Source organism: Bos taurus, chromosome 10 (genome assembly GCF_002263795.3).
Source record: "Bos taurus isolate L1 Dominette 01449 registration number 42190680 breed Hereford chromosome 10, ARS-UCD2.0, whole genome shotgun sequence".
Taxonomy (NCBI): Eukaryota; Metazoa; Chordata; class Mammalia; order Artiodactyla; family Bovidae; genus Bos; species Bos taurus.
The window spans coordinates 23,449,702-23,477,558 of NC_037337.1; the positions used below are offsets into that span (position 1 = coordinate 23,449,702).

A 27,857-nucleotide genomic window follows, 5' to 3' on the forward strand; every position below is an offset into this window, starting at 1 on the left:
GAGATTCTTGGAGGTAAGAGTTCCCAGGAAAATTATAAAGATTTGCTAGACAGAAGAAATGCTTCAGAAATCGAACTGATCACGTAAACCATATGAAGCTATGAGGGTTACAGATGATATCACGAATGAAGACACCTCATAAAACAGGAAAGTATTATACATGTTATTATATTTACTTAAGGACTACAAGTCACAGACATTCATCCCTCTGTGTTTCTTATATTTAGATAGGAACAACTATTATTTCAAGGAGAAGTCAATGGTTTTCTGTTCCTCTTACCCCAGCTACTTCCCCCGACCTCTGCACAGATGCTGAGGTCTGAGGTTTCTGTAGGCCTCTCTCCATTGCTCATCTCACTGTGCACCACTGTAAGCACAAAAATACACTGCAGCATCCTCCAGCTGGGAGTCTGAGATCCTGAGACTGAAGGATTTGGCTTCTTTCTGGAAGTTCACAGAATAGTGATCGTTGGTTGCATTCTGTTGTTCAAAAGCATATTGGTGAATAATGTAAACCATCTCCCCACTGGGAGGCTGTTTGTACCAGAATAAATAATAATCACCAGTATCTCTGGTGCTATATGTACAGTCCAGGGTCACTGTGCCTGTCTCCTGTACAGACTCTTGTGGTTGAGGCTGAGTGACCGTCTGGGCCACACTGGGTCCTGTGGGAAGGAGAGAAAGGTCCGCACTGGGTATCATAGGAGAGAGAAAGCAGGCAGATACCCAAGCTGGTTTCCATCCCCACCCACTTTTCTTCTTGATCCAAACCTCAGCAGAACATATCAGGTTTCAACTGGGCTCTGTGAGGCAATGCTGTTCCAATGCTATTAGTCTTCTCCTGTTTCACAGCCCCATTAAATAACATTATAAATAAAGACCTAAGCCTTCCTTACCCAGACACATGGAGACCAGGACTGTCCACAGCAAGCTAACAGGTGTCATGCTCACAGCTCTACCCTGCAGCCTGAGAAGCCTCTTGCTCTGATCTGGGTTCCCTTCTGCACTCAGTGACACATGAGCTTAAGAGCAGGAAATAGTAGGACAGCTGACAGGTGACCACGCCTCACTGATGAAAGTTTTCCCAATACTTTTTGGTTGCCCTCCAGGAATTAGGCTATAGGTTATCATTTCAAATGAAAGCAAAAACTGTTTTCTGAGTTTTAAAAAATTCTAGGATGAAAATTAAGAGAAGAGGGAGCTGGCAAATGTATTTTGCCAAGTCCTAATCCTAGGGAGACGAATGGGGCCCTGGAATGGTAGGTAGAGGTGGCAGGGTTTTATATGCAACAATGGCACAGTCTGTAATTTTTCTTTATGTTAAGAAAAACGACAGGCCTAATATGATAACTATAAACAATTAATTATGGATGATAAGAATATACCTGTTATATTAATGTATTCATTTATTTATAGTTTTAGAGCTGCTCAAAATAATGAAAACAAAGATATATATGACTGAAAAAAGCACAAACTAAACTCATAGTAAATGGAAGCAGAATGTGTATTGTCTAATTGTGCTTATATTTTCCATGGACACTTAAAAAATAAGACCTCATTTGTGCTATATTTAGAAGTCCTGAAATAACTATTGCAGTAATTCTCATCAGCACTGAATTGCTTCAAACAACTCATATTAATATGTATAATTTTATATAAGTTATACTGTTAAGTCATGTGTACTTGTAATATCAAACCTTGCATTCAATAGATACATACAGGTTTGTATTTTTCAGTGAACGATTAAAAAGATTGTCATTAAAAAAAAAAATTGCTCCCATCACTATCATTCCATTTTGAAAAAAATACTGGAACAAGGGAAAAAACACACCATGAGTCTCTAGAAGTTTCCATTTCCAGAGGGAGTGACAGGGATACTCATGAAATTCTAGAGTTGGAGTCCTCAAGCCAAGAGAAAGCATGGGGTTCTGCTATATACTGGGTCCTGTCTGTGAGCATGGGTTCTCTTGTAACAGAAGTGGGTGGCTAAGTCTTCTCACTGAGAGAGATGAACTGGAAATTGTAAGAGTTGGGACCAGCTCTGAATGAGGCTGCTAAAATCTCCTGTGCCCCTAAAGCCAGTTTGATAGCAATGGAAGAAAGGACAACCAGAATTTCCTCTAAATCATTGCTGTCCTTGACCCATGATTTGAATTCCTGTATCTTAGTTTTGTATTCTCCAAAAGTCAGGTCTAATACATGGATTTGTGGGTAAGTAGTTTATTTGCAGGTGATTCTAGGAAACATTGAGGAAGTGAATAGGGGAAGGAAAGGAGGCCAATACAGAGGGTTGTCATCAAGTCAGTTACTACCCTGGGCAATTGGAGCTTAATCCAGCTGGGTAACTCTGGGAGATAGTAAAGCATTTCCCTTTGGAGTTACCCCAAATGAAGCATAGAGGAGCTGGAGTAGTCCATAAATTCATTATCCATTGCAGATTTAGGGCTGCTTTGGGGACATGAATTCTCTGGCATATCTGATCGGTTCACATGGTCAGAAAATAGTCCTCAGAGTTGCTGGGGTTTTCAGTGTGCAGAGGTGACTGCCAAGGGATGTGAGTGGAGCATCAAGAGCACTGTGCAGCCCATCCTTACACTGCTGAGATCCTCTTGTGCTCTATGTTTAATCCACTCAGAACACTAGTTCTTTTACAAAACTCAACAGGAATATTAGTGGGATAAGTTACAATTGCTATAGATGATGAAAAGTGAAAGTGAAGTCACTCAGTCATGTCTGACTCTTTGTGACCCATGGACTGTGGTCAGCCAGGCTCCTCCGTCCATGGGATTTTCCAGGCAAGAATACTGGAGTGGGTTGCCACTTACTTCTCCAAGGGATCTTCCTGATCCAGGGATCAAATTTGGGTCTCCCACATTACAGACAGACTCTTTACTGTCTGAGCCACCAGGGAATCCTGCTATAGATGATACCACAGCCATAATTTATATTTATTATCTTCCATCTCCCTCCTATACCACTAATTCTTGATTCTCCCCACCTTTGACTAATACTTCTGTATCTAGATTTCTGTCTCAAGGAGGAGGTAATCTAGACCTTCATCCCTGAGGGGACTGAACCCCTGGTTATTCTCCCTTTATCAAGCCATAGTTGCTAAAGTTGCCTGTTTACAGTAATTATGGTCATGAAAATGCTAAAAGTCATCTTGGTGAATCCGCTGAGTTTTCGTCCTAATAGGTAACCACAGCCCTAAATCCTCATAATCAAGATCGATTGCCCCTACCAGTGTAGTAACACCTTTCCTGTCCTTCTGGCCTTTGGATATGAGTATCTTAGATGACCAGGTGGTATATGTAACATTGCTGTTGTTGCTCAGTCACTAAGTTTTGTCTGACTCTTTGCGACCCCATGGACTGTAGCCCACCAGGCTCCTCTGTCTACTGGACTTCCCAGGCAAGAACACTGGAGTGGGTTGCCATTTCCTCCTCCAGGGGATCTTCCTGACCTAGGGATTGAACCTGCATCTCCTGCATTGGCAGGCGGGTTCTTTATCACTGAGCCACCAGGGAACCCATATGTAACATTAGGCTTGATGAAAGCCTCTCTGTTTCCTCCAAAAAAGTATCCTCTCCTTTCCATTCAAAGGGAAATAGGACCTCTAGTCCAGATGAAACTAGAGTTATGAGAACAGGAAACACGCAATGAACAAGTGAGTTTTGGTATTCTCCCAATACCAGAATTGGGAGTTGATGGGGAGATAATCCAACTTTCACTGCTCGGTTCCCAGGTCCATGTATTTTATCTAACAGAAACACAACACCATCTCGAAGAATAGTCCTCCAGCCTCTCAGAGCACTACCTCTAAGCTGGTGCTTTAGTAAAGTGGTCATTTCAATGTTCTATGAGGCTAGTGGTTGGCAGATAATGCTATATGCAGTAAATCAGTATGTCCAGTGGTCACATGACCATTGTCCCAACTTTTTGCTGTAAATTGGGTCTGTTGATGCAAAGGGATGTGAAATCCCTTGATAATCATGATAACCTCTGAACACTTGGTTCATGCTGCTATGCGCAGCACTGTTGAAGGGAAGCCAAACTTGTACCCAGAACATGTAGTTTTCCCAGTAGGAAAAGATTTCTGCCACCTCCAGGGTGGAAGGGGTTTCATGCAATTAACTTGCCAACTAGAGCCTGGTTGGTCTTCTGGAGGGGTGATTCCACATTGAATGCCCTTTGTTGTGTCTATGGCTGACAGGTTGAACATTTGGCAAAAGTAGTTAAGTCCAACTTGGTGAGAGAAAACTTGTGTTTCTGGGCTCATGCTGCTGTTTTTCAGTCACTATGTTGTGTCCGACTCTTTGCAACTCCATGAACTGCAGCATGGCAGGCTTCCCTGTCCTTCATTATCTCCCGGAGTTTGCTCAAATTCATGACTACTGAGTCACGGATGCCATCCAACTATCTCATCCTCTGCCCCCATCTCATCCTTCTGGTCTCATGGAGAACATCTATTCTGTCATCTTGGCTCATCTGTCCACAGGTCTATTGTTCAAGCACTGAAGTACACAAGGATGAGGCTGGTGACATCCTTTGGTTGGCCCATCTTGTCACATGGTTGCTCGGCACTCCCTTGTGGTGGATGTTGTCTGGGGGGCATGAATGTGAGATACAGTGATCCCAACCCCGTGTGCCTACACTCACTGCCCCTTCAGCTCATGGTCTCCTTGAAATGTGACTCTTCCTCCTCCACCTGACTCTAGAAAGGAATAAGAAACTAGGTGCTTTTAGGGGTCACCCCTAAGAATGTCGCCCCTTTGACTCTTCTCCAGTCAGCTGGTTGAAATTTTATCCTCTTTTAAGGAGGAACCAGATTTGCTATCACACTGTGTTCTCCTCTCACTCTGCCCTTTAAAAACTTTAAACCATTTCCCCTCAGGTTTTGGTACTCAATGTTCTTAGGCAGTCTTTTTGGAATGGCAGAGTATGTTTTCTTTCACTGCGGGATTTGATAGTCACTGCTTTCAAGATTTTGTATTCTTGATATATTTGTGAAAGTCTACAAAGGAGCTCAAAGGCAAGATGTTTTCTCTGTTTCCTCTATTCCCTCTGTTCTTTAGTGCTCTCTTCTTTCTGATGTTAAGCCTCCAGTTTTTGAACAGAGTAAGGACTTCACACAGAGAAACAAAAATATTAATAGATTAGATGGTGTTTGAAAACACTATCCCCTCTGCACATGGTCTTCAAATGAATTCTTTTACACTGTTATACAATGCTCTTTGTGTTTCGCTTTGCGCAGAGCACAGAGTCAGTGCCTGGGAGCCCTTCAAGCAGGAGGTGCAGGCTTAGCAGGGTTTAGGTGTGGGGCGCAGGTGTCTGAGCTGCACTGTGTACCTGTTGCACACAAGAAGGTGGTTGCATCATGGAGCTGGGAATCCTCCACATGCAGAGAAAATTGCTGGTCATTTTTGTTAAGCTTGGCTGTGAATCTTCCCCTGCTTTTCTCTTCCTCTTTCAAAAACAACTGCACCAGGAAGTGGATGCCTTCCCTGGGATCCTGCCTACCACTGGAAGAAATCATCAGCTCCATCTTTGTAACTGCAGTTCAGTGTGAAGTTCTCACCTTCCTTGATTTTCTGTTCCATCAGTGGTTGTCCATTTGACCCTGTTCAGGAGGGGTGAGAAAATGTTCATACATAAAACACATTTTTTTTTTGGTAAATAAAAAACTTTCCTTATTTCTTTTGCATTTCTTAAAATAAACTCCATATTGTCCCTGGGATGCCCCTAGATTTCCTTACCAGAGTTGTCCATTTCCCTGGCTTGACCATTCCTCCCCTCCTCCCCACTCACAGGTTAATTGCATGTACAGGAGTATCAGGAAGCTTTCAGGTGAGGCTGCATTCCTGCTTCTGCCTGGAGTCTCTCAGGATTCAGTTTGGAGGCATGAAATTGACCATGTTCAATTATGCTTATTGTCATTAGTCCATTATCCTAGATTCTTCTTCCTTTGCTTTGGAAGCCCCAGTGATCTTTATTCTGTTTTCACAACCAATCAAAATCTCACCTGTCACAAGTGCATCACTGAATTTACCTGCTCCTGCTTCTCCCATTCACATAATTCTAGTTTCCAGCCAGTTATATTTGTTAATGGTAGCACTGCCCTCATGGGGCGTCTGAATTTTTAAATTAAATTTTGTTTCCATTACCCTTAATACAGAGCAATTCCTTAAGTTAAGCTAAAGGATGATAGAACATGCAGTTAGGTGAAGCTTGAAGAAAAAAGAAAATAAAGCAGTGTGTCAAAATGTTCTCTAGTGGTGACTGTCTTCACGTCCTTACTACCTGGGATTCCCTTCTTCACTCTCCTCACTTGTAAGGGATCAGGGCATGTTCTTTGCCTATATGGCTATGTTCTGAGGGTCATAAATAAAACATTGAGAGAAGATCTGATTCTTTCCCTTAATTGGTTAGGGTCTCCTATGAATTTCTTACATTTCTCACTCTGAACAATTTAAAAATAGTTAAAAGAGTTAGGACTTCTCTAAGTTCTCTATAAAAGTATAAAGGAAAGAAATACAGTATCTGTCTTTTAATATGCGCCCAGATGTGAAGACCAACCTGGTATCTGGCTAGCTCTGAAAATGGTAGTACCTTTGCAAAAGTGTGTTTCTTTTTTTAATTTACATTTTTAATTTTCAATTGGAATATAATTGCTTTATAATATTGTGTTGGTTTCTGCCATATATCAGCATGAATCAATCATAGGTAAACATGGTTGCATACCTATTGTTGTATACCCAGGAGAGTCTACCCCTCCCTCTTCAACCTTGCTCCACCTCCCACCCCATCCCACCCCTCTAGGTTGTATTTCAATCTGGGCATCTGTGTAATCTCTGGTAATTTCCTATATTTTACATATTCAGTATATGAAACCCTGTTTCCTCATCTTTTATATTACAGCAAGGGTTAGGATTTGACTAAAGAAGTGAATCAATTCTTCAGCACTTGAAGAATTGATGCTTTTGAACTGTGGTGTTGGAGAAGACTCTTGAGAGTCCCTTGGACTGCAAGGAGATCCAGCCAGTCCACCTAAAGGAGATCAGTCCTGGGTGTTCATTGGAAGGACTGATGTTGAAGGTGAAACTCTAATACTTTGGATGCGAAGAACTGGCTCTGATGATGTGAAGAAAAGACCCTGATTTGGGAAAGATTGAGGGAAGGAGGAGAAGGGGACAATAGAGGATGAGATGGTTGGATGGCATCACTGACTCAATGGGCATGAATTTGAGTAAACTCTGGAAGTTGATGATCGACTGGGAGGCCTGGTGTGCTGCAGTCCATGGTGTCGCAGAGTCAGATACGACTGAGCGAATGAACTGAACTGAACTGAAAGAAGTAAAAGTGAAGTCTCTCAGTCGTGTCCAGCTCTTTGTGACTCCATGGACTGTAGTCCACCAGGCTTCTCCATCCATGGGGTTTTCCAGGCCAAAATACTGGAGTGGGTTGCCCTTCTCCAGGGATCTTCCCCACCCACAGATCAAACCCAGGTCTCACACATTGTAGGCAGACGCTTTACCTTCTGAGCCACCAGGGAAGCCCTGGTGACTAAAGAAGAGGAGAAGTTAAAAAAGAAAGTTCTTTTCTAGTCTTTGCATTCAGTCCTTACCCTGATGATTCTAGGTGCTACCACTTCACCACATTTTTTCAGCTGTACTACCTGGGTAAAGTCCTGGTCCTGGCAGTCTAATCCCACCCTTCTTTTTCTTTGGTTCTTACTGTGGGCATGAAGTAAGTGGCTGAGAGTCTGCAATGAGTAAAGAGCTGTGATCTTCTTTGATGTTAATTGTGGATATTAGTCTTTCTCATGTATGAAATTATGTAAAATAGACTGCTTTTTCTAGCATTTTCCTGAAACACAGTGTCATTGTGTCTCAGATTGGAGTTAACTCCCTGTTAGAGACATAGGGTCTGAGGTGAACAGTGCTTTGTCTTCGCGAGCCCACTCATTTCTCCTTGAGAAGAAAACAGCAGACTTGGAGTGATCAATGGAGAGTCTGCCTGTTTGTCAATTGATACACTTTCCCGGGAGCATGATTGCTCTTTCCCTGAATAGGAGCACTGCCGAATCATATTAAATCTGAAAGCAGAGAAATGTTAGCAAAATTTCAAGAAGGGAATTTTATTCTGGAAAAATAGGAGGTGTTGTTACAATTGTTTGGAAGAAGTAAAATCTACAAGAGAGGTTTACATTTGCATGGAGTTTTCTCTCTCCTGTCATCAGTTCAGTTCAGTCCAATTGCCCAGTCGTGTCTGACTCTTTGTGAATCTCATGGACTACAGCACGCCAGGCTTCCCTGTCCATCACCAACTCCTGGAGCTTACTCAAACTCATGTTGATTGAGTCAATGATGCCATCCAACCATCTCATCCTCTGTCATCCCCTTCTCCTGCCTTCAATCTTTCCCAGTATCAGGGTCTTTTCCAATGAGTTAGTTCTTCACATCAGGTGGCTAAAGTATTGGAGCTTCAGCTTCAGCATCAGCCCTTTCAATGAATATTAGGGACTGATTTCCTTTAGGATTGATTGGTTAGATCTCCTTGCAGTCCAAAGGACTCTCAAGAGTCTTCTCCAACACCACAGTTTAAAAACATCAATTCTTTGGTGCTCAGCTTTTTTATGGTCCAACTCTCTCATCCATACACGAGTACTGGAAAAACCATAGCCTTGAGTATATGGAACTTTGTTGGCAAAGTAATGTCTCTGCTTTTTAATATGTTGTCTAGGTTGGTCATAGCTTTCCTTCCAAGGAACAAGAGTCTTTTAATTTCATGCTATGCTTAGTCTCTCAGTTGTGTCTGACTCTTAGTGACCCCATTGACTGCAGCCCACCCAGCTCCTCTGTCCATGGGGATTCTCCAGGCAGGAATACTAGAGTGGGTTGCTATGTCATTCTCCAGGGGATCTTCCCAACCCAGGGATCAATTGCATCTCCTGCTTTGCAGGTGGATTCTTTACCATCTGAGCCACCAAGGAAGCCCATGAACACTGCAGTAGGTAGCCTATCCCTTCCTTAGGGGATCTTCCCAACCAATCAAACTGGCGTCTCCTGCATTGCAGGTAGATTCTTTACCAGCTGAGCTACCAGGGAAGCCCTTCTCTCCTGTCATAGGATTGGTGATTTCAACATTCCAGGTCAGAAGCAGCAGGTATGTACCTGGTTAAAGGTGATAGTGATTTTCTCAAGTAATGATAGACAGGGGTTGTCGCAGTCAATGAAGGCTGAGTGTCTGCTACTTCAAATTCATTCAAGTTAACCCTTTGGGGATGTTTAACAAAATGTACAAAATAGAATCTGCATGATACTGTTGAAGTCTTGAAGAACACCCATAAAGTTAGCTACCTCTAGAGGGCAGTGCATAATAGGCATCAGCACTCTGCAATAGCTGCAAAGTACAGGAGCAAAAGTTTGCAACTAAGAGGAGCTTAATAACTGGTTTGAGAGCTAAGAAGAAAAATCATATCATTTCCATTGATGCCGAAAAAGAATGTGACAAAATAAAACACACATTTATGGTAAAACACCTTAAAACCTTAACAGACAAAATTACATATGCCACAACTTCAAACTAGCACCTACCTTTGGGGAAATACTAGAAGCTTTCTTTTCTTTTTTTTTTCCAACTTAATTAATTAATTTATAACTGAAGGATAATTGCTTTACAGTATTGTGTTGGTTTCTACCAAACATCAACATGAATCAGCCGTAGGTTTACCCATGACCCCTCCCATTTGAACATCCCTCTCACCTCCCTCCCCCTTCTACTCCTCTAGGTTGTTACTGAGCCCTGGTTTGAGTTCCCTGAGTCAGACAGCAAATCCCCATTGGCTATCTATTTTAGATTTGCTAATGTATGTTTCCATGTTACTCTCTCCATACAAATCACCCTCTCCTTCCTCCCCCACCCCAGCTGTGTCCATACGTCTGTTCTCTATGACTGTGTCTCCATTGCTGCTCTGCAATATGTTTATCAGTACCATCTTTATGCAATAAGTTTATCAGTACCATCTTTCTAGATTCCATATATATGTGTCAATATACGATATTTGTTTTTCTCTTTCTGACTTACTTTACTCTGTATAATAGGTTCTAGGTTCATCCACTTCATTAGGACTGATTCAAATGTGTTCCTTTTTATGGCTGAGAAATATTCCATTGTACATATGTATCACAGTTTCTTTACCCATTTATCTGTCGATGGACATCTAGGTTGTAGAAACTTTCTTATTAAAGTTAGGAGAAGGACAAAGATATCCACTACATTTACCACTATTTAGCATTGTGCTTAGCGACTACTTAGTGCAGATGACCAAAAGAAAAAAACAATTAGATGCATAACAATTGGAAAGAAACAGGTAAAATATCACCTGCATATCTGCACATGAGATAATGATATATCAGAAAACCTAAAAGAGAAGAAAAGCCATTACCAAAAGACAGGTAAACAACAATTAAAAAATAGCTTTTATAGCGTTCATGTGAAAAACAAACAAACAAACAAAAAACAGTTTAAAGAAATGTGGAAGAAAAGAGCACATTATCTACTGTATGAAAGAAAAAAGTCTTGCATTCTCAAGTGCAAGACTAGGCAGAGAGGTCAATAAAACAGAGCAGCAAATCAATTGTTGTTTAGTCAGTAAGTTGTGTCCGACTCTTTTGTGACCCCCATTCACGGTAGCCTACCCGGCTCCTCTATCCATGGAATTTCCCAGGCAAGAATACTGGAGTGGGTTGCCATTTCCTTCTCCATGGGTAGAACCTGCATCTCCTACAGCTCCTGTACTGCAGGCGGGTTATTTACCGCTGAGCCACGGGGAAGTCCCTCTTCCACCATTCAGGATCCCAAATGAACATATAGCATTACCCAACATTCAGCACCAAGAAACTTTTTGCTTGAGAGAAAGAATTGTGAGTGGGATTATTATGAATCTATTGGTTACTTTCTGAGATGGATCATAGATATTTGGTAAAAGTAGAAAGTATAAACTGACTGGAAGTTTCTATGTCTCTCACTTCATCCATCACTGTTACAGAAAGTCTTTTATTCAATAAAATAGATTTCTAGTCTTCACTCTTCTCAGTTTCTACTTTTGAAGAAAACTTTTCTCTTTCTGAATCATGTGGATATAAACTAAATCACCAAATGGTGGAATAACCATTTTAGTTTTACTACAGTGTTGGTGTCTATTTTTTATGTGCTTACTTGATTCTCAAACCTTGCACCATTTAGTAGAAAAATGGAGCTATAAGACTCCCTAAAATTTTAGTGTATTTCTGTCTGAAGAAAAATCCTTTTTTAGGCACACCAAATTCTGCTTTTCTGAGAGTGAAACATATTAGATAACAAACATATTTGTGATGATAGAAGACACAGTGGGGGTAAATTAGAAATTAGCCCTAATGTCGAAGGATTATCTGCCTGGCTTATCCTTATGGCAACTCAGTACTCCCAAGAGCAGGGGTGGGGACATATCCAAACTACACCAGTATACGTTCTGAGGAGGGTAAAATCTCACATGAATTCAGGAGTTATTTTCAGTGAAAATCATGCAAGGGCTTTTGTACCCAGGGGAGGAAGATAACAAAGTACAAAGCAATACAGAACCTAGCTATGTTTGTTTGGTCTGTATTATTTGATTTAGAAGTTTGTCCTTTACTTGAGGTTAATGAAAGCAGAGAAGCTATTAGTCTCCCCCTACATCCAAACAAAACTCATGCTGAAAAGTGGTCATAAAATTGCTGCACATTGGGAAAGTGTAGAGATTTTTCCTTCCTGCAATATGGCTATTAGTTGGTGGTAGAATTGCTCAGGGAAAGGCAAATTTATTTGTTCCTTGAATCAATCACTATGGAAATCAAGTTTCTCTCTATATTTAGAAATGTGCTTGTAAAAGTAAATCTTTGACATTTTTAAGTTTAAACTTAGACTAATAGTTCATTCTAAGAAACAATTTCAATATATTCCTTTATGTTACATCCCAGGTGGTGCTAGTGGTAAAGAACCACTTGCCAATGTAGTGGACACGAGAAATGCAGTCTTGATCCCTGGGTTGGGAAGATTCCCTGGAGCAGAAAATGGCAACCCACTCTAGTATTCCTACCTGGGAAATTCCATGGACAGAGGACCCTGGTGGACTGTCCATGAGGTCAAGAAGAGTCAGGCATGACTGAGCACACATACATACAGTGTTGCCTAGGTTAAAGACAGGTAATCTCATGACATTTAAAAAATATAGTGTTGTTTTTGTTTTGTTTTATTTAGTTTTTGACCATGCCATGCAATATGTAGGATCTTAGTTCCCTGACCAGGGATTGAACTTGCACCCCTGGCAGTGGGAGCGTGGAGTCAACCTCTGGGCCACCAGGGAAGTCCCTCATGACCTGTTTTATCTTTTATCTGGAAAGAATGCAGTTCTGGGCTGCTGTAGCCCTCTTGAACTATTGCCTCAAGCTAACATTTCATATTATCTCACAGTACTATCCAATAAAAATTGTCTTATTCAGTAATATTAAAAACTTTTATTTTCCTAAACTCTTTTTGCTTACTGTTTCTTGATCTTTGCCCTTAATGAGTTTACCCTGCCTGGAATGTGTTCTACCATTGACCTCACTTAAATTCCTACACATACATCAAGTGAAAATTCAGATCCAATTTCCATGAATCTAGAAGTGATTTTTAAAAAAAAATCTGTGGTGCATTTTATAAACACTTTGATTATTCAGTTCTTTTATGGTATTTTCTTTCATTTAAATTTAAAAATTTTAAGTGTGGTACAAAATCATATCATTTTGTAATTGTTTCTATAAATCACTAGAAAATAGACATTCTCCTTTTATTTGATGATTTCTTCTTTTATTTGGTGATTGTGCAATGAGGATTATTTTACATCTCAAAGCAGTCTGTTTTGTTTTGAAAAAACCTCTAATTGCTTATTTTTCCTTATAGTGAGCTGAAATTTATCTCCATATAAATTCTAACCATTGGCTATAAATTTGTCTTTATACCTGGGGTATAGTAAATATTACCAGTCATTCATTCATTCAGTCATCATTCAGTGAGTGCTTATTGGTAATAAAAAATTGATATCTTCACAAAGCTTAAATATAAAGAAAGATATTCCTATGACTGTTAGATAGAAACTCTTTGTGTATAAGCATCATGACTAAAATATTTTTATATTGCCTAACAAAGCATGTAGAAAGGAGGAGACTTGAAAAGCCTGAGATGTGAATTCTGAGAAATATCATTTTGTGTGGAAGTGAGCACTGTCTCTAGTGGGATTGTGAATGGACTGAAGAGGGGAAGTGTGTGTGTGTGTGTGTGTGTGTGTGTGTGTGTGTGTGTTAGTGGCTCAGTTGTGTCTGACTCTTTGCGACCCTATGGGCCACATGTCCCATAAATACAGGGCAGAAGTTGGTGGCTGAGTCTATGACCTTCACAGAGAGGTATTCATGCTAATGGTTGTGGCTCTCACTCTTGCTTTCTGTTTAATCTCTGAAACAATGAAAATGATAAAAATAAGGTCTTTCCTAGTATTGTGTCTGAAACATAAAAACCTATAGTCTTGTGTAACTGTGTTAAAACTAGAAACTTCTCCCTCCTTGCACCTGTGGGCTGGGGACTCTGTTCCACTTTTTGTTGGCTTTCTTCCCTGCTCAGAGAGAGGAACAGACACAGAAAAGCAGACATCAATTGTCCACTTATTCAACGATTCATTTCATTTTTTTCCAACTTTTCTGGAAACAAGCAAGCAAAACTTACTTTTAAAGGACTAAAACAAGACCTGAATAAATGAACAGGCATATAATATTCTTGGGTAGGAAAACATAATATCCTAAAACATCAGTTTCCAATGTGATTCCAAAGAGAATCTCATTTGTTTGAGCCAAACTGAAATATATCTTGAATATTGTCAGTATCTTGAAATTGTCAACTATATTTTGAACAAGAATATTGAGATTGAATTTTCTTCTTTATGATAGAAAATCTTACTCTAAAGAAAACAGTACAATATAGGCACAGGATTAAGCCAGTAAGTGGAACATAGTCAAGTCCAGAAGGAAACCAAATATTGCTGGTTTGGTGAGAGCATTGCAAGTCATGGGGTATAAACATGAAACAGTTTTAATTTTCTTCAACATTTGCTAATACCTTTCTTTCTTTCTCTATCAAACCTTACTTTTCCATTGGAAGATAGGCCTTTTCTTTTTCTTTTAGTTATTAAATTAGTTTTGTTTCAACAATTCATGTATGGGTTTTGAACCTTAATTACCATTTTAGAGTCCAAACTCTGCCCCCCACCTCCAGCCAGCAGGACAGTTCCAAGGTTTCCAGTGACAAGTGGACTGTGTTCTTTTATCCATCACCCCTCTCAGCCCTCAGAGTTTGGGTGGGAGAGGTTGGGTTGGCTCTCCTCTCACCCTTTCCTGGTCTGAGTAGCTTTGCCTCCTTGGTTGTTCAGACTGTTCTTCCTTTTTGTGAATGGCCCCATATTGTGGAGGAGGGGTCCCGTCCCTTCATGTTGGCTCTTATCTCTGTCTGGTTACAGACTGTCTCAGTGGCACATATCCAAGTACTCACTTTCTCACGATGGTGTCTTTGTGGTTCCTTTAGGGGCTACAGAGCCCTCCACCCACAGTTTTTTGAAAAAAGTGATTGTCCTCAGGCACAAACTCTTCCTCCTCACCAAGCTCATATTTGCATGAAAAACACAGCCTCCAGCTGCTAGGACCCTTGTCACTGGTAGTTCTCTGAGGCAGCATAGGTTCAGACAGGTTGGTTCAGAACCTAGACAAATTTATTAAACTCACAGGTATATTTTTCTGGTAAAAGATGGGAATGAAATTTAGTACACTATCTTCTAGCTCTGCTTCCTTTTTTCTGCCTTTTATCTTCTTTTCACAAGAATCTGACATTTTCTGCCAATTCACAAGGTCAGAGCTTATCTTTGAGACATATGACTTTAGCCAGATTTCAGCTTAGTGGAGTGGGGCAGGCTGGACTAGATGCCTCCAGGTGTATAGGAAGGAGATGGATGGAATAAGTCAAATATCTTTCCTCCCTCTGTTACGAGGCTTGCATTTCCCCAAAAGGTCCCCTCTTGAAGTTCCCAGTTTCCCCTCCAGTATCTCTTTTGTTAAGGCCAGTCAAGAAGGTTTGGCCTCTCTCACCTCATTGGAATTACCAAGAATTTCTCCTTTCAACTTGGAACTGGAGCATTTAGTGACTATTCTTGCCAGCATCCAATTCTGCAGTGATTCTTATACTGTTCTATAATGGTTGTGCTGCGGTGTGTACGTGATCAATCATGACTCACTCTTTGCTACCCTATGGACTGTAGCCCACCAGGCTCCAGCATCCATGAGGTTTCCCAGGCAAGAATACTGGAGTGGGTTGCCATTTCCTTTTCTAAGGGATCTTCCCGACTTAGAGATAGAACCTGCATCTCTTGTGTCTCCTGCATTGTCAGGCGGATTCTTTACCTACTGGGCCACCTGGGGTACCCAGTTCTGTAATATTTGGAAGAAGGTAAAATTTTTCATAAAGATTTATACTGTTTGGTTACACATACATATACAGGAACATAAAATATTACAAAGACATTGTGATAGTGGAAAATAGATGTATATATAAAAATAATTTCTAGGTGGTTGAAATATTTTATTGTTAAAAAATGATACAACTACTGGCTAAAATATAGAATATTTGTATATATTTGGATTATGGGAGATATCCTTAGGTAAGGTAGAAATACAGAAGCTGTAAATAGGACAGATAAACTGTCCTATTTCCATACAAAGGAAAATATATCATGCCACATACTGTAAAGAAGTCAGAAAACAAACAATAGACCGAGGAAATGACAAAATTTTTGTACACCAGTGTATACTTTGTTCAGATCAGATCAGATCAGATCAGTCGCTCAGTCGTGTCCAACTCTTTGCGACCCCATGAGTCACAGCACGCCAGGACTCCCTGTCCATCACCAACTCCCAGAGTTCACTGAGACTCACATCCATCGAGTCAGTGATGCCATCCAGCCATCTCATCCTCTGTTGTCCCCTTCTCCTCCTGCCCCCAATCCCTCCCAGCATCAGAGTCTTTTCCAATGAGTCAAGTCTTCTCATGAGGTGGCCAAAGTACTGGAGTTTCAGCTTCAGCATCATTCCTTCCAAAGAAATCCCAGGGCTGATCTTCAGAATGGACCGGTTGGATCTCCTTGCAGTCCAAGGGACTCTCAAGAGTCTTTTCCAACACCACAGTTCAAAAGCATCAATTCTTCGGCGCTTAGCCTTCTTCACAGTCCAACTCTCACATCCATACATGACCACAGGAAAAAACATAGCCTTGACTAGATGAACCTTTGTTGGCAAAGTAATGTCTCTGCTTTTGAATATGCTATCCAGGTTGGTCATAACTTTCCTTCCAAGAAGTAAGCGTCTTTTAATTTTATGGCTGCAGTCACCATCTGTAGTGATTTTGGAGCCCAGAAAAATAAAGTCTGACACTGTCTCCACTGTTTCCCCATCTATTTCCCATGAAGTGGTGGGACCGGATGCCATGATCTTCGTTTTCTGAATGTTGAGCTTTAAGTCAACTTTTTCTCTTTCCACTTTCACCTTCATCAAGAGGCTTTTGAGTTCCTCTTCACTTTCTGCCATAAGGGTGGTGTCATCTGCATAGCTGAGGTTATTGATATTTCTCCCGGCAATCTTATTCCAGTTTGTGTTTCTTCCAGTCCAGGTTTCTCATGATGTACTCTGCACATAAGTTAAATAAGCAGGGTGACAATATACAGCCTTGACGAACTCCTTTTCCTATTTGGAACCAGTCTGTTGTTCCATGTCCAGTTCTAACTGTTGCTTCCTGACCTGCATACAGATTTCTCAAGAGGCAGATCAGGTGGTCTGGTATTCCCATCTCTTTCAGAATTTTCCACAGTTTATTGTGATCCACACTTTGTTAATGAGTAGCAAATAACCTAAGAGAAAAATGGACAAAGATTTTTAAAAGGCAATTAACAGAGAAGGCAGTCCAATTGGCCATAAACTTTTGATCTCACTGACAGTCAGGGAAATGCAAATTAGAGCATCAGTGAGTTAATTTTTGGCCTTTCATATTTGTAAAATTGAAACCATTTATATTCTCCCAAACTCATGAGAACAAAGGAAAATTCACACAAATTGTTGGTGGAACTGTGAAATGCTACAACTTTATTTGAAAGTAAGCCAAAAATGTCTTCTAAAAATAAACATAGAGCTAGCTTTTGATCCAATAATCTAATTTTTAGAAATCCATCCTAAAGATACAAGCTGTGTAAATAAGGATATAGTTATTTATCACATCAGCAGTCCTAAACTGTATAATCATAAGGGATTTGATTTAGGTCATACCTGAATGGTCTAGTGGTTTTCCCTATTTTCTTCAATTTAAGTCTGAATTTGGCAATAAGGGCTTCATGATCTGAGCCACAGTCAGCTCCTGGTCTTGTTTTTGCTAAATGTATAGAGCTTCTTCATCTTTGGCTGCAAAGAATATAATCAATCTGATTTTGGTGTTGACCATCTGGTGATGTCCATGTGTAGAGTCTTCTCTTGTGTTGTTGGAAGAGGGTGTTTGCTATGACCAGTGCGCACTCTTGGCAAAACTCTAAAGCCTTTGTCCTGCTTCATTCCGTATTCCAAAGCCAAATTTGCCTGTTACTCCAGGTGTTTCTTGACTTCCTACTTTTGCATTCCAGTTCCCTATAATGAAAAAGACATCTTTTTTGGGTGTTATTCTAAAAGATCTTGTAGGTCTTCATAGAATCATTCAACTTCAGCCTCTTCAGCATTACTGATTGGGGCATAGGCTTGGATCACTGTGATATTGAATGGTTTGCCTTGGAAATGAACAGAGATCATTCTGTCATTTTTGAGATTGCATCCAAGTACTGTATTTTGGACTCTTTTGTTGACCATGATAGCTACTCCATTTCCTCTAAGGGATTCCTGCCCACAGTAGTAGATATAATGGTCATCTGAGTTAAATTCACCCATTCCAGTCCATTTTAGTTCACTGATTCCTAGCATGTCAACGTTCACTCTTGCCATCTCCTGTTTGACTACTTCCAATTTGCCTTGATTCATGGATCTAACATTCCAGGTTCGTATGCAATATTGCTCTTTACAGCATCAGACCTTCCTTGCTTCTATCACCAGTCACATCCACAGCTGGGTATTGTTTTTGCTTTGGCTCCATCCCTTCATTCTTTCTGGAGTTATTTCTCCACTGATCTCCAGTAGCATATTGGGCACCTAATGACCTCGGGAGTTCCTCTTTCAGTATCCTATCATTTTGCCTTTTCATACTGTTCATGTGGTTCTCAAGGCAAGAATACTGAAGTGGTTTGCCATCCCCTTCTCCAGTGGACCACATTCTGTCAGACCTCTCCACCATGACCCGCCGTCTTGGGTGGCCCCACACAGCATGGCTTAGTTTCATTGAGTTAGACAAGGCTGTGGTCTGTGTCATTAAATTGACTAGTTTTCTGTGATTATGGTTTTTGTGTCTGCCCTCTGATGCCTCTCGCAACACCTACTGTCTTACTTGGGTTTCTCTTACCTTGGACGTGGGGTATCTCTTCACGGCTGCTCCAGCAAAGCGCAGCTGCTGCTCCTTACCTTGGATGAGGGGTATCTCCTCACAAGCACCCCTCCTGACCTTGAACGTGGAGTAGCTTCTCTTGGCCCTCCTGTGCCCGCACAGCCACCCCTCCTTGGATGTGAGGTAGCTCCTCTCGGCCACTCCTGTGCTGTCGCAGCCTGGCACTCTCAGCCGCAACCTGTGACCTTGGACGTCAGGTAACTCCCCTCGGCTGCCGCCCCTGACCTCAGGCGAGAGGTAGCTCCACTCGGCCATGCTTCTGCGTGGTCCGTCGCAGCCGGTGCACTTCTGCCCCGCGGTCCCTTATGATTATCCAGTGGAAGTGAGAAATAGATTTAAGGGACTACATCTGATAGATAGACTGCTCAAACTACCGCACAATTGCACTCATCTCACACACTAGTAAAGTAATGCTCAAAATTCTCTAAGCCAGGCTTCAGCAATACATGAACCGTGAACTTCCAGATGTTCAAGCTGGTTTTTGAAAAGGCACAGGAACCAGAGATCAAATTGCCAACATCCGCTGGATCATGGAAAAAGGAAAGAGTTCCAGAAAAACATCTATTTATGCTTTATTGACTATGCCAAAGCCTTTGACTGTGTAGATCACAATAAACTGTGGAAAATTCTGAAAGAGATGGAAATACCAGACCACCTGACCTGCTTCTTGAGAAACCTATATGCAGGTCAGGAAGCAACAGTTAGAACTAGACATGGAACAACAGACTGTTACAAATAGGAAAAGGAGTATGTCAAGGCTGTATAATGTCACCCTGCTTATTTAACTTATATGTAGAGTACATCATGAGAAACCCTGGACTGGAAGAAGCATAAGCTGGAATCATGATTGCCAGGAGAAATATCAATAACCTCAGATATGTAGATGATACCACCCTTATGGCAGAAAGTGAAGAGGAACTCAAAAGCCTCTTGATGAAGGTCAAAGTGGAGAGTGAAAAAGTGGGCTTAAAGCTCAACATTCAGAAAACGAAGATCATGGCATCCGGTCCCATCACTTCATGGGAAATAGATGGGGAAACAGTGGAAACAGTGTCAGACTTTATTTTTCTGGGCTCCAAAATCACTGCAGATGGTGACTGCAGCCATGAAATTAAAAGACGCTTACTTCTTGGAAGGACCAACCTGGATAGCATATTCAAAAGCAGAGACATTACTTTGCCAACAAAGGTTCATCTAGTCAAGGCTATGTTTTTTCCTGTGGTCATGTATGGATGTGAGAGTTGGACTGTGAAGAAGGCTGAGCCCCGAAGAATTGATGCTTTTGAACTGTGGTGTTGGAGAAGACTCTTGAGAGTCCCTTGGACTGCAAGGAGATCCAACCAGTCCATCCTGAAGGAGATCAGTCCTGGGTGTTCTTTGGAAGGACTGATGCTAAGCTGAAACTCCAATACTTTGGCCACCTCATGCGAAGAGTTGACTTACTGGAAAAGACTCTGATACCCATGGCGGATTCATGTTGATGTATGGCAAAACCAGTACAATATTTAAAGTAATTAACCTCCAATTAAAATAAATAAATTTATATTAAAAAAAAGACTCTGATGCTGGGAGGGATTGGGAGCAGGAGGAGAAGGGGACGACGGAGGATAAGATGGCTGGATAGCATCACTGACTCGATGGACAAGAGTTTGGGTGAACTCTGGGAGTTGGTGATGGACAGGGAGGCCTGGTGTGCTGCACTTCATGGGGTCGCAAAGAGTTGGACACGACTGAGTAACTAGACTGACTGAACTGAACTGAGTCCTAAACTGACAAAACTGAATATCTATCAATGAAAGAAATGCTTGAAGAGATTATGGTACATCTATACTGTGGACAATGAGACATTAACAAAAACAAATTAAAAATATTAAAAGTTACATTAATTTTCTTTTTTTAATTTATTTTTTTAATTGAAGGATAATTGCTTTACAGAATTTTGTTGTTTTCTATCAAACCTCAACATGAATCAGCCATAGGTATACATGTATCCCCTCCCTTTTGAACTTCCTTCCCATCTCCCCATCCCACCCTTTTAGGTTGATACAGAGCCCTTGTTTGAATTTCTTGAGCTGTACAGCAAATTCCCGTTGGCTATCTATTTTACATATATTAATGTAAGTTTCCATGTTACTTTTTCCAGACATCTCACCCTCTCCTCCCCTCTCCCTATGTCCATAAGTGTATTCTCTATGTCTATTTTTCCACTGCTGCCCTGTAAATAAATTCTTCAGTACCATTTTTCTAGATTCCATATATGTGTTAGAATACGATATTTATCTGTCTCCTGATTCACTTCACTCTGTATAGTAGGTTCTAGGTTCATCCATCTCATCAGAACTGACTCAAATGTGTTCCTTTTTATGGCTGAGTAATATTCCATTGTGTATATGTGCCACAACTTCTTTATCCATTCATCTATTGATGGACATCTAGGTTGCTTCCATATTCTAGCTATTGTAAATAGTGCTGCAAGGAATAATGGGATACATGTATCTTTTTCAACCCTCGTTTCTTCTGGGTATATGTCTAGGAGTGGGATTGCTAGGTCATATGGTGATAGTTTTTTAAGTAATCTACATACTGTCTTTCATAATGGCTGTATCAATCTACATTACCACCAACAGTGCCAAGAGTGTTCCCTTTTCTCCACATGCTCTCCAGCATTTATTGTTTGTAGGCTTTTTGATGTTGGCCATACTGACTGTTGTGAGGTGATATCCCATTGTAGTTTTTATTTGCATTTCTCTAATGAGTGATGTTGCACATCTTTTCATGTGTTTGTTAGCCATCTGTATGTCTTCTTTGGAGAAATGTCTGTTTATGTCTTTTCCCCATTTTTTGATTGGGTTGTTTGCTTTTCCGACATTGAGTTCTATAAGCTGCTTGTATATTTCGGAAATTAATCCTTTGTCAGTTATTTCATTTGCTATTATTTTCTCCCATTCTGAGGGTTGTCTTTTCACCTTGCTTATAGTTTCCTTTCCTGTGCAAAAGCTTTTAAGTTTAATCAGGTCTCACTCATTTATTTTTGTTTTAATTTCCATTACTCTAGGAGATGGGTCATAAAGGATCTTGCTTTGATTTATGTCATCGAGTGTTCCGCCTATGTTTTCCCTTATGAGTTTTATAGTTTCTGGTATTACATTTAGATCTTTAATCCATTTTGAGTTTATCTTTGTGTATGGTGTTAGGAAGTGTTCTAATTTCATTCTTTTGCACATAGCCATCCAGTTTCCCAAGCACCACTTATTGAAGAGGCTGTCTTTGCCCCATTGTATATTCTTGCCTCCTTTGTCAAAAATAAGGTACCCATAGGTGCATGGGTTTATTTTTGGTTTTTCTATCTTGTTCCATTGGTCTATATTTCTGTTTTTGTGTCAGTACAATACTGACTTGATGACTGTAGCTTTGTAGTATAATCTGAAGTCAGGAAGGTTGATTCCTCCAGCTCCATTCTTCTTTCTCAAGACTGTTTTGGCTATTTGGGGTCTTTTGTGTTTCCATACGAATTGTGAATTTTTTTATTCTGTTCTGTGAAAAATGCCATTGGTAATTTGATCAGTTCAGTTCAATTCAGTCATTCAGTCTGTTTGACTCTTTGTGACCCCATGAACTGCAGCACGCCAGGCCTCTCTGTCCATCACCATCTCCCGGAGCCCACCCAAACCCATGTCCATCAAGTCGGTGATGCCATCCAACCATCTTATCCTCCATCGTCCCCTTCTCCCCTGCCCTCAATCTTTCCCAGCATCAGGGTCTTTTCCAATGAGTCAGCTCTTTGCATCAGGTGGCCAAAGTGTTGGAGTTTCAACTTCAACATCAGTCCTTCCAATGAACACCCAGGACTGATCTGCTTTAGGATGGACTGGTTGGAACTCATTGCAGTGCATTAGGGACTGCATTGAATCTGTAGATTGCATTTGGTAGTATAGTCATTTTCACAATACTGATTCTTCCTACCCAGGAACATGGAACTCTCCATCTGTTTATGTCGTCTTTGATTTCTTTCATCAGTGTCTTATAATTTCCTGTGTACAGTTATTTTGTCTTCATAGGTATGTTTATTCCTAGATATTTAATTCTTTTTGTTGCAGTGGTGAATGGGATTGATTCCTTAATTTCTCTTTCTGATTTTTCATTGTTAGTATATAGAAATGCAAGAGATTTCTGTGTATTGATTTTGTATCCTGCAACCTTGCTAAATTCACTGATTAGCTCTAGTAATTTTCTGATACTATTTTTAGGGTTTTCTATGTACAGTATCATGACATCTGCAAACAGTAAGAAATTTACTTCTTCTTTTCCAATCTGGATTCCTTTTATTTCTTCTTCTTCTCTGATTGCTGTAGTGAGGACTTCCAGAAGTATATTGAATAATAGTGGCAAAAGTAGACACCCTTGTCCTGTTCCTGATCTTAGGGGGAATGCTTTCAGTTTTTCACCATTGAGAATAATGTTTGCTGTAGGCTTATCATACACGGCCTTTACTATGTTGAGGTAGGTTCCTTCTATGCCCATTTTTTTAAAAGTTTGAATGAATTTGTGAATGGGTGCTGAATTTTGTCAAAGGCTTTTTCTGCATCTATTGAGATTATCATATGGCTCTTATCTTTCAATTTGTTAATATGGTGTATCACATTGATTGATTTGCATATATGGAAGAATCCTTGCATCCCTGGAATAAACTCAACTTGGTCATTGTGTATGAGCTTTTTGATGTGTTGGTGAGTTCTGTTTGCTAAAATTTTGTTGAGGACTTTTGCATCTGTGTCATCAGGGCTATTGGCCTGTAGTTTTCTTTTTTTGTGTTGTCTTTGTCTGGCTTTGGTATTTGGGTGATAGTGGCCTCATAGAATGAGTTTGGAAGTGTACCTTCCTCTGCAATTTTTTGAAAGAGATTTAGAAGGATAGGCATTAGCTCTTCTCTAAATGTTTGAGATAATTCTCCTGTGAAGCCATCTGGTCCTGGGCTTTTGGTTTTTGGGAGATTTTTGATCACTGCTTCAATTTCAGTGATTGTAATTGGGTTGTTCACAATTTCTATTTCTTCCTGGTTCAGTCTTGGAAGATTGAACTTTCCTAAGAATCTGTCCATTTCTTCCAAGTTATCCATTTTATTGCCATATAATTGTTCATAATGGTCTCTTATACTTTGTATTTCTGCACTGTGTGTTGTTACCTCTCCTTTTTCATTTCTAATTTTGTTGATTTGATTCTTCCCTGTTTTTTTCTTGATGAATCTGGCTAAAGGCTTGTCAATTTTGTGTATCACCTAAAAAAAAAAAAAAACTCTTTTAGTTTTATTAATCTTTACTACTGTTTCTTTCATTTCTTTTTCATTTATTTCTGCTTGGACCTTTATGATTTCTTTCCTTCTACTAATTTTGATGTTTTTTTTCTTCTTCTTTTTCCAGTTGTTTTAGGTGTAAAGTTAGGTTGTCTATTCAATGTTTCTTGAGGTAGGATTGTATTGCTATAAACTTCATTCTTAGGACTGCTTTTGCTGCATCCCATAGGTTTTGAGTTGCCATTTTTCATTGCCATTTGTTTCTAGAAATTTTCTGATTTCCCTTTTTATTTCTTCAGTAACCTGTTGGTTATTTAGAAACGTGTTGTTTAATCTTTAATCCATGTGTTTTTTTCTTATAGTTTGTTTTTCTTGTAATTGGTGTCTAGTCTCATAGCATTGTGGTCATAGAAGATGCTTGATACAATTTCAATTTTCTTAAATTTACTGAGGTTTGATTTGTGGTCTATCCTGAAGAATGTTCCATGTGCACTTGAGAAGAAGGTGTATTCTGCATTTGGATGGAATGTCTTGAAGATATCAATGAGATCCATCTCATCTAATGTATCATTTAAGACTTGTGTTTCCTTATTAATTTTCTGTTTTGATGATTTGTCCATTGGTGTGAGTAGGGTGTTAAAGTCTCCTACTATTATTGTGTTACCATCAATTTCTCCTTTTATGTCTGTTAGTGTTTGTATTATGTATTGAGGTACTCCTATGTTGGGTGCGTAGGTATTTACAATTGTTATGTCTTCCTCTTGGATTGTTCCCTTGATCATTATGTAGTGTCCTTCCTTATTTCTTGTAACCTTCTTTATTTTGAGGTCTATTTTGTCTGATATAAGGATTGCTACTCCAGCTTTCTTTTGCTTCCCATTTGCATGAATGGGAAGTCTATATGTGTCTTTTGTTCTGAGGTGGGTTTCTTGTAGATAGCATATGTATGGGTCTTATTTTTATATCCATTCAGCCAGTCTGTGTCTTTTGGTTGGAGCATTTAGTCCATTCACATTTAAAGTAATTATTGATATATATGTTCCTATTGCCATTTTCTTAACTGCTTGGGGTTGATTTTACAGATCTTTTTTCTTCTCTTATATTTCTTGACTATATTAGTCCATTTAACATTTGTTGTAAAGCTGGTTTGGTGTTACTGGATTCTCTTAACTTTTGCTTGTCTGAAAAGCTTTTTATTTCTCCATCAATTTTGAATGAGATCATTTCTGGGTACAGTAATCTTGGTTGTAGGTTTTTCCCTTTCAGTACTTTAAATATGTCCTGCCATTCCCTTCTGGCTGGCAGAGTTTCTGCTGAAAGATCAGCTGTTAGGTGTGTGGGGTTTCCCTTGTATGTTACTTGTTGCTTCTCCCTTGCTGCTCTTAATATTCTTTATTTGTGTTTGGTCTTTGTTAGTTTGATTAGTATATGTCTTGGTATGTTTCTCCTTGGGTTTATCCTGTATGGGACTCTTTGTGCCTCTTGGACTTGATTGACTATTTGATTTTCCATGTTGGGGAAATTTTCAACTATAATCTCTTTAAAAAATTTCTCATACCCTTTCTTTTTCTCTTCTTCTTCTGGGACCCTTATAATTCAAATGTTGGTGAATTTGATATTGTCCCAGAGATCTCTGAGACTATCCTCAGTTCTTTTCATTCTTTTTATTTTATTCTGCTCTTCAGAAGTTATTCTCACATTTTCCAGATCACTGATTCATTCTTCTGCTTCAGATATTCTGCTATTGATTCCTTCTAGAGTCTTTTTAATTTCAGTAATTGTGTTGTTTATCTCTGTATGTTTATTCTTTAATTCTTCTAGGTCTTTGTTAATTAATTCTTGCATTTTCTCCATTTTGTTTTCAAGGTTTTTGATCATCTTAACTATCATTATTCTGAATTACTTTTAAGGTAGTTTGCCTATATCCTCTCATTTATTTGGACTTCTGTGTTTCTAGTTTGTTCCTTCATTTATGTAGTATTTCTCTGCCTTTTGATTATTATTATTATTTTTAACTTATTGTTCTTGAGTTCTCCTTTTCCCAGGCTTCAACGTTGAATTCTTTCTTCCTTTTGGTTTCTGCCCCCCAAAGGTTGATCCAGGGGTTTCTGTAAGCTTATAGGGTGAGATTTGTGCTGAGTTTTTGTTTGTTTGTTTTTCCTCTGATGGGCAAGGCTGAGTGAGTTGGTAATCCTGTCTGATGATGATTGGGTTTGTATTTTTGTGTTGTTTGTTGTTTAGATGAGATGTCCTGCACAGGGTGCTACTGGTGGTTGTGTGATGTCAGGTCTTGTATTCAGGTGGTTTCCTTTGTGTGAGTTCTCACTATTTGATACCCCCTAGGGTTAGTTCTCCGGTAGTCTAGGGTATTGGAGGCAGTACTCTCACTCCAAAGGCTGAGGGCTTGATTTCTGTTCAGGAATGAAGATTCCACAGTGGTTTGTTATGGCATTAAGTGGGATTAAAACAAATGTCCAAGAATGAGAAACCAAAGATGAATCCCAGACAAATGGCAGTTACAAAATCAGGCAAATAATAATTAAAATAATGGAATATACACATATATGTACACACCCATAAGCAAAATCAACAGTCCAACAAAAATAAAGTACAATAGATTGACCCAGCAAACAAAGGAAACCAAAAATTATGCCTACCAGAGCAAAGTTAACTAAAGCACAAACTGGAAAACAAAACTAAAGCAAGGTGCCAATTGAGGAATAAAGCAATGAAAATAAAACTAACAAATATGTTGAGACCAAAGGAAAGAAAGAAAGGAAAGAATAGACATGCAAAGTTAAATAGAAGTAGATAAAGAAGATTTATATATATTAAAGATTAACTGTAAGGGGAAAAGAACAGTAGGAAAAGCAAATAAAGAAAAGATATGTAAAAAAAAAAAAAAAAAAGGTTTATAAATTAAAAACTGAAACTAAAAAAAGAAGAAAAACCTCCCCAGAACTGCAAAAGCCCAACATAGAGGCAGAGTTTTATAACATCAATAAAAAATGTGACTGAGAAAAAAAAGAAAAAACTCAAAAGCTTACTTAGATTTCATGGTGCCAGTAAAATCAACAACAGAGGGAGGAATAAAGAGAAAAAATGCAAAAGAATCTACAGATCAAGTCAAAACATAAGAACAATAGATGTTTTTCTTGAGTCATTGCTGTCAGAATCCTTGCCTTGCTGTGAATCATAGTCCACCTCACCTCCCAAGGATACCCTCCAACCCTGTGCTGATCTTTGGACCTGCTGTGCAGACAGCTCAGATTCTAATCTGGTCCTACTCCTCTGTGTTCTTCCTTCCAATGTCCACAGCTATCAGAACGAGTGTGTTTTCTTTTGTGGGAGCTCTCAATGACCTTTTATATATTCCATAGACACAGAGTCTGCCTAGTTGATCGTGTGGATTTAATTTTCAGCTTGTACAGCTGGTGGGAGGCTTTTGGGTCTTCTTCCTTAGTCACACTGCCCTTGGGTTTCAATTGTGATTTTGTTTCCACCTCTGCATGTGGGTCATCCACTGGGGTTTGCTTCTGAGGCTGCCCTGGAGGGCTTGGGTTTGTCCTGTGAGGGCCAGATGTGGAGGTGGTGCAGCTGCTTGGGTTGCAGGGGTTCTGGCAGCACCAGTTACTCAGGAGAGTTGGCGGCTAGGGAAGCAGGAAATATAGTGCTCTAGAAAGATATGACAGCCAGTATTGGCCAATACACTCCAGTATTCTTGCCTGGAGAACACCCCCGTGCCCCACCGCCCCCGCCCTGAGAAACCTGGCAGGCCACAGTCTACAGGGTCGCAGAGTTGGACACTACTGAAGCTACCCTGTGTGCATAGGTGCAAGACTTTTTTTTGCCTGTGGCAGCTCTGCCCCAGTAAGAGTTGAGCATGAAGGTGGCACAGCTGCTT

At 39.9% G+C, this 27,857-nt stretch overlaps 1 gene segment (V, D, J or C); it reads right to left on the reverse strand.

Moving 5' to 3' along the window:
* Nucleotides 1-354: 354 nt before the first annotated feature.
* LOC787726 (T cell receptor alpha variable 38-2/delta variable 8-like) lies at nt 355-18,918 on the reverse strand. The segment is given in 3 exon segments: nt 355-665; nt 5,579-5,620; nt 18,849-18,918. Coding segments are annotated over 3 exon segments (423 nt in total).
* Between the last annotated feature and the right edge of the window lie 8,939 nt (nt 18,919-27,857).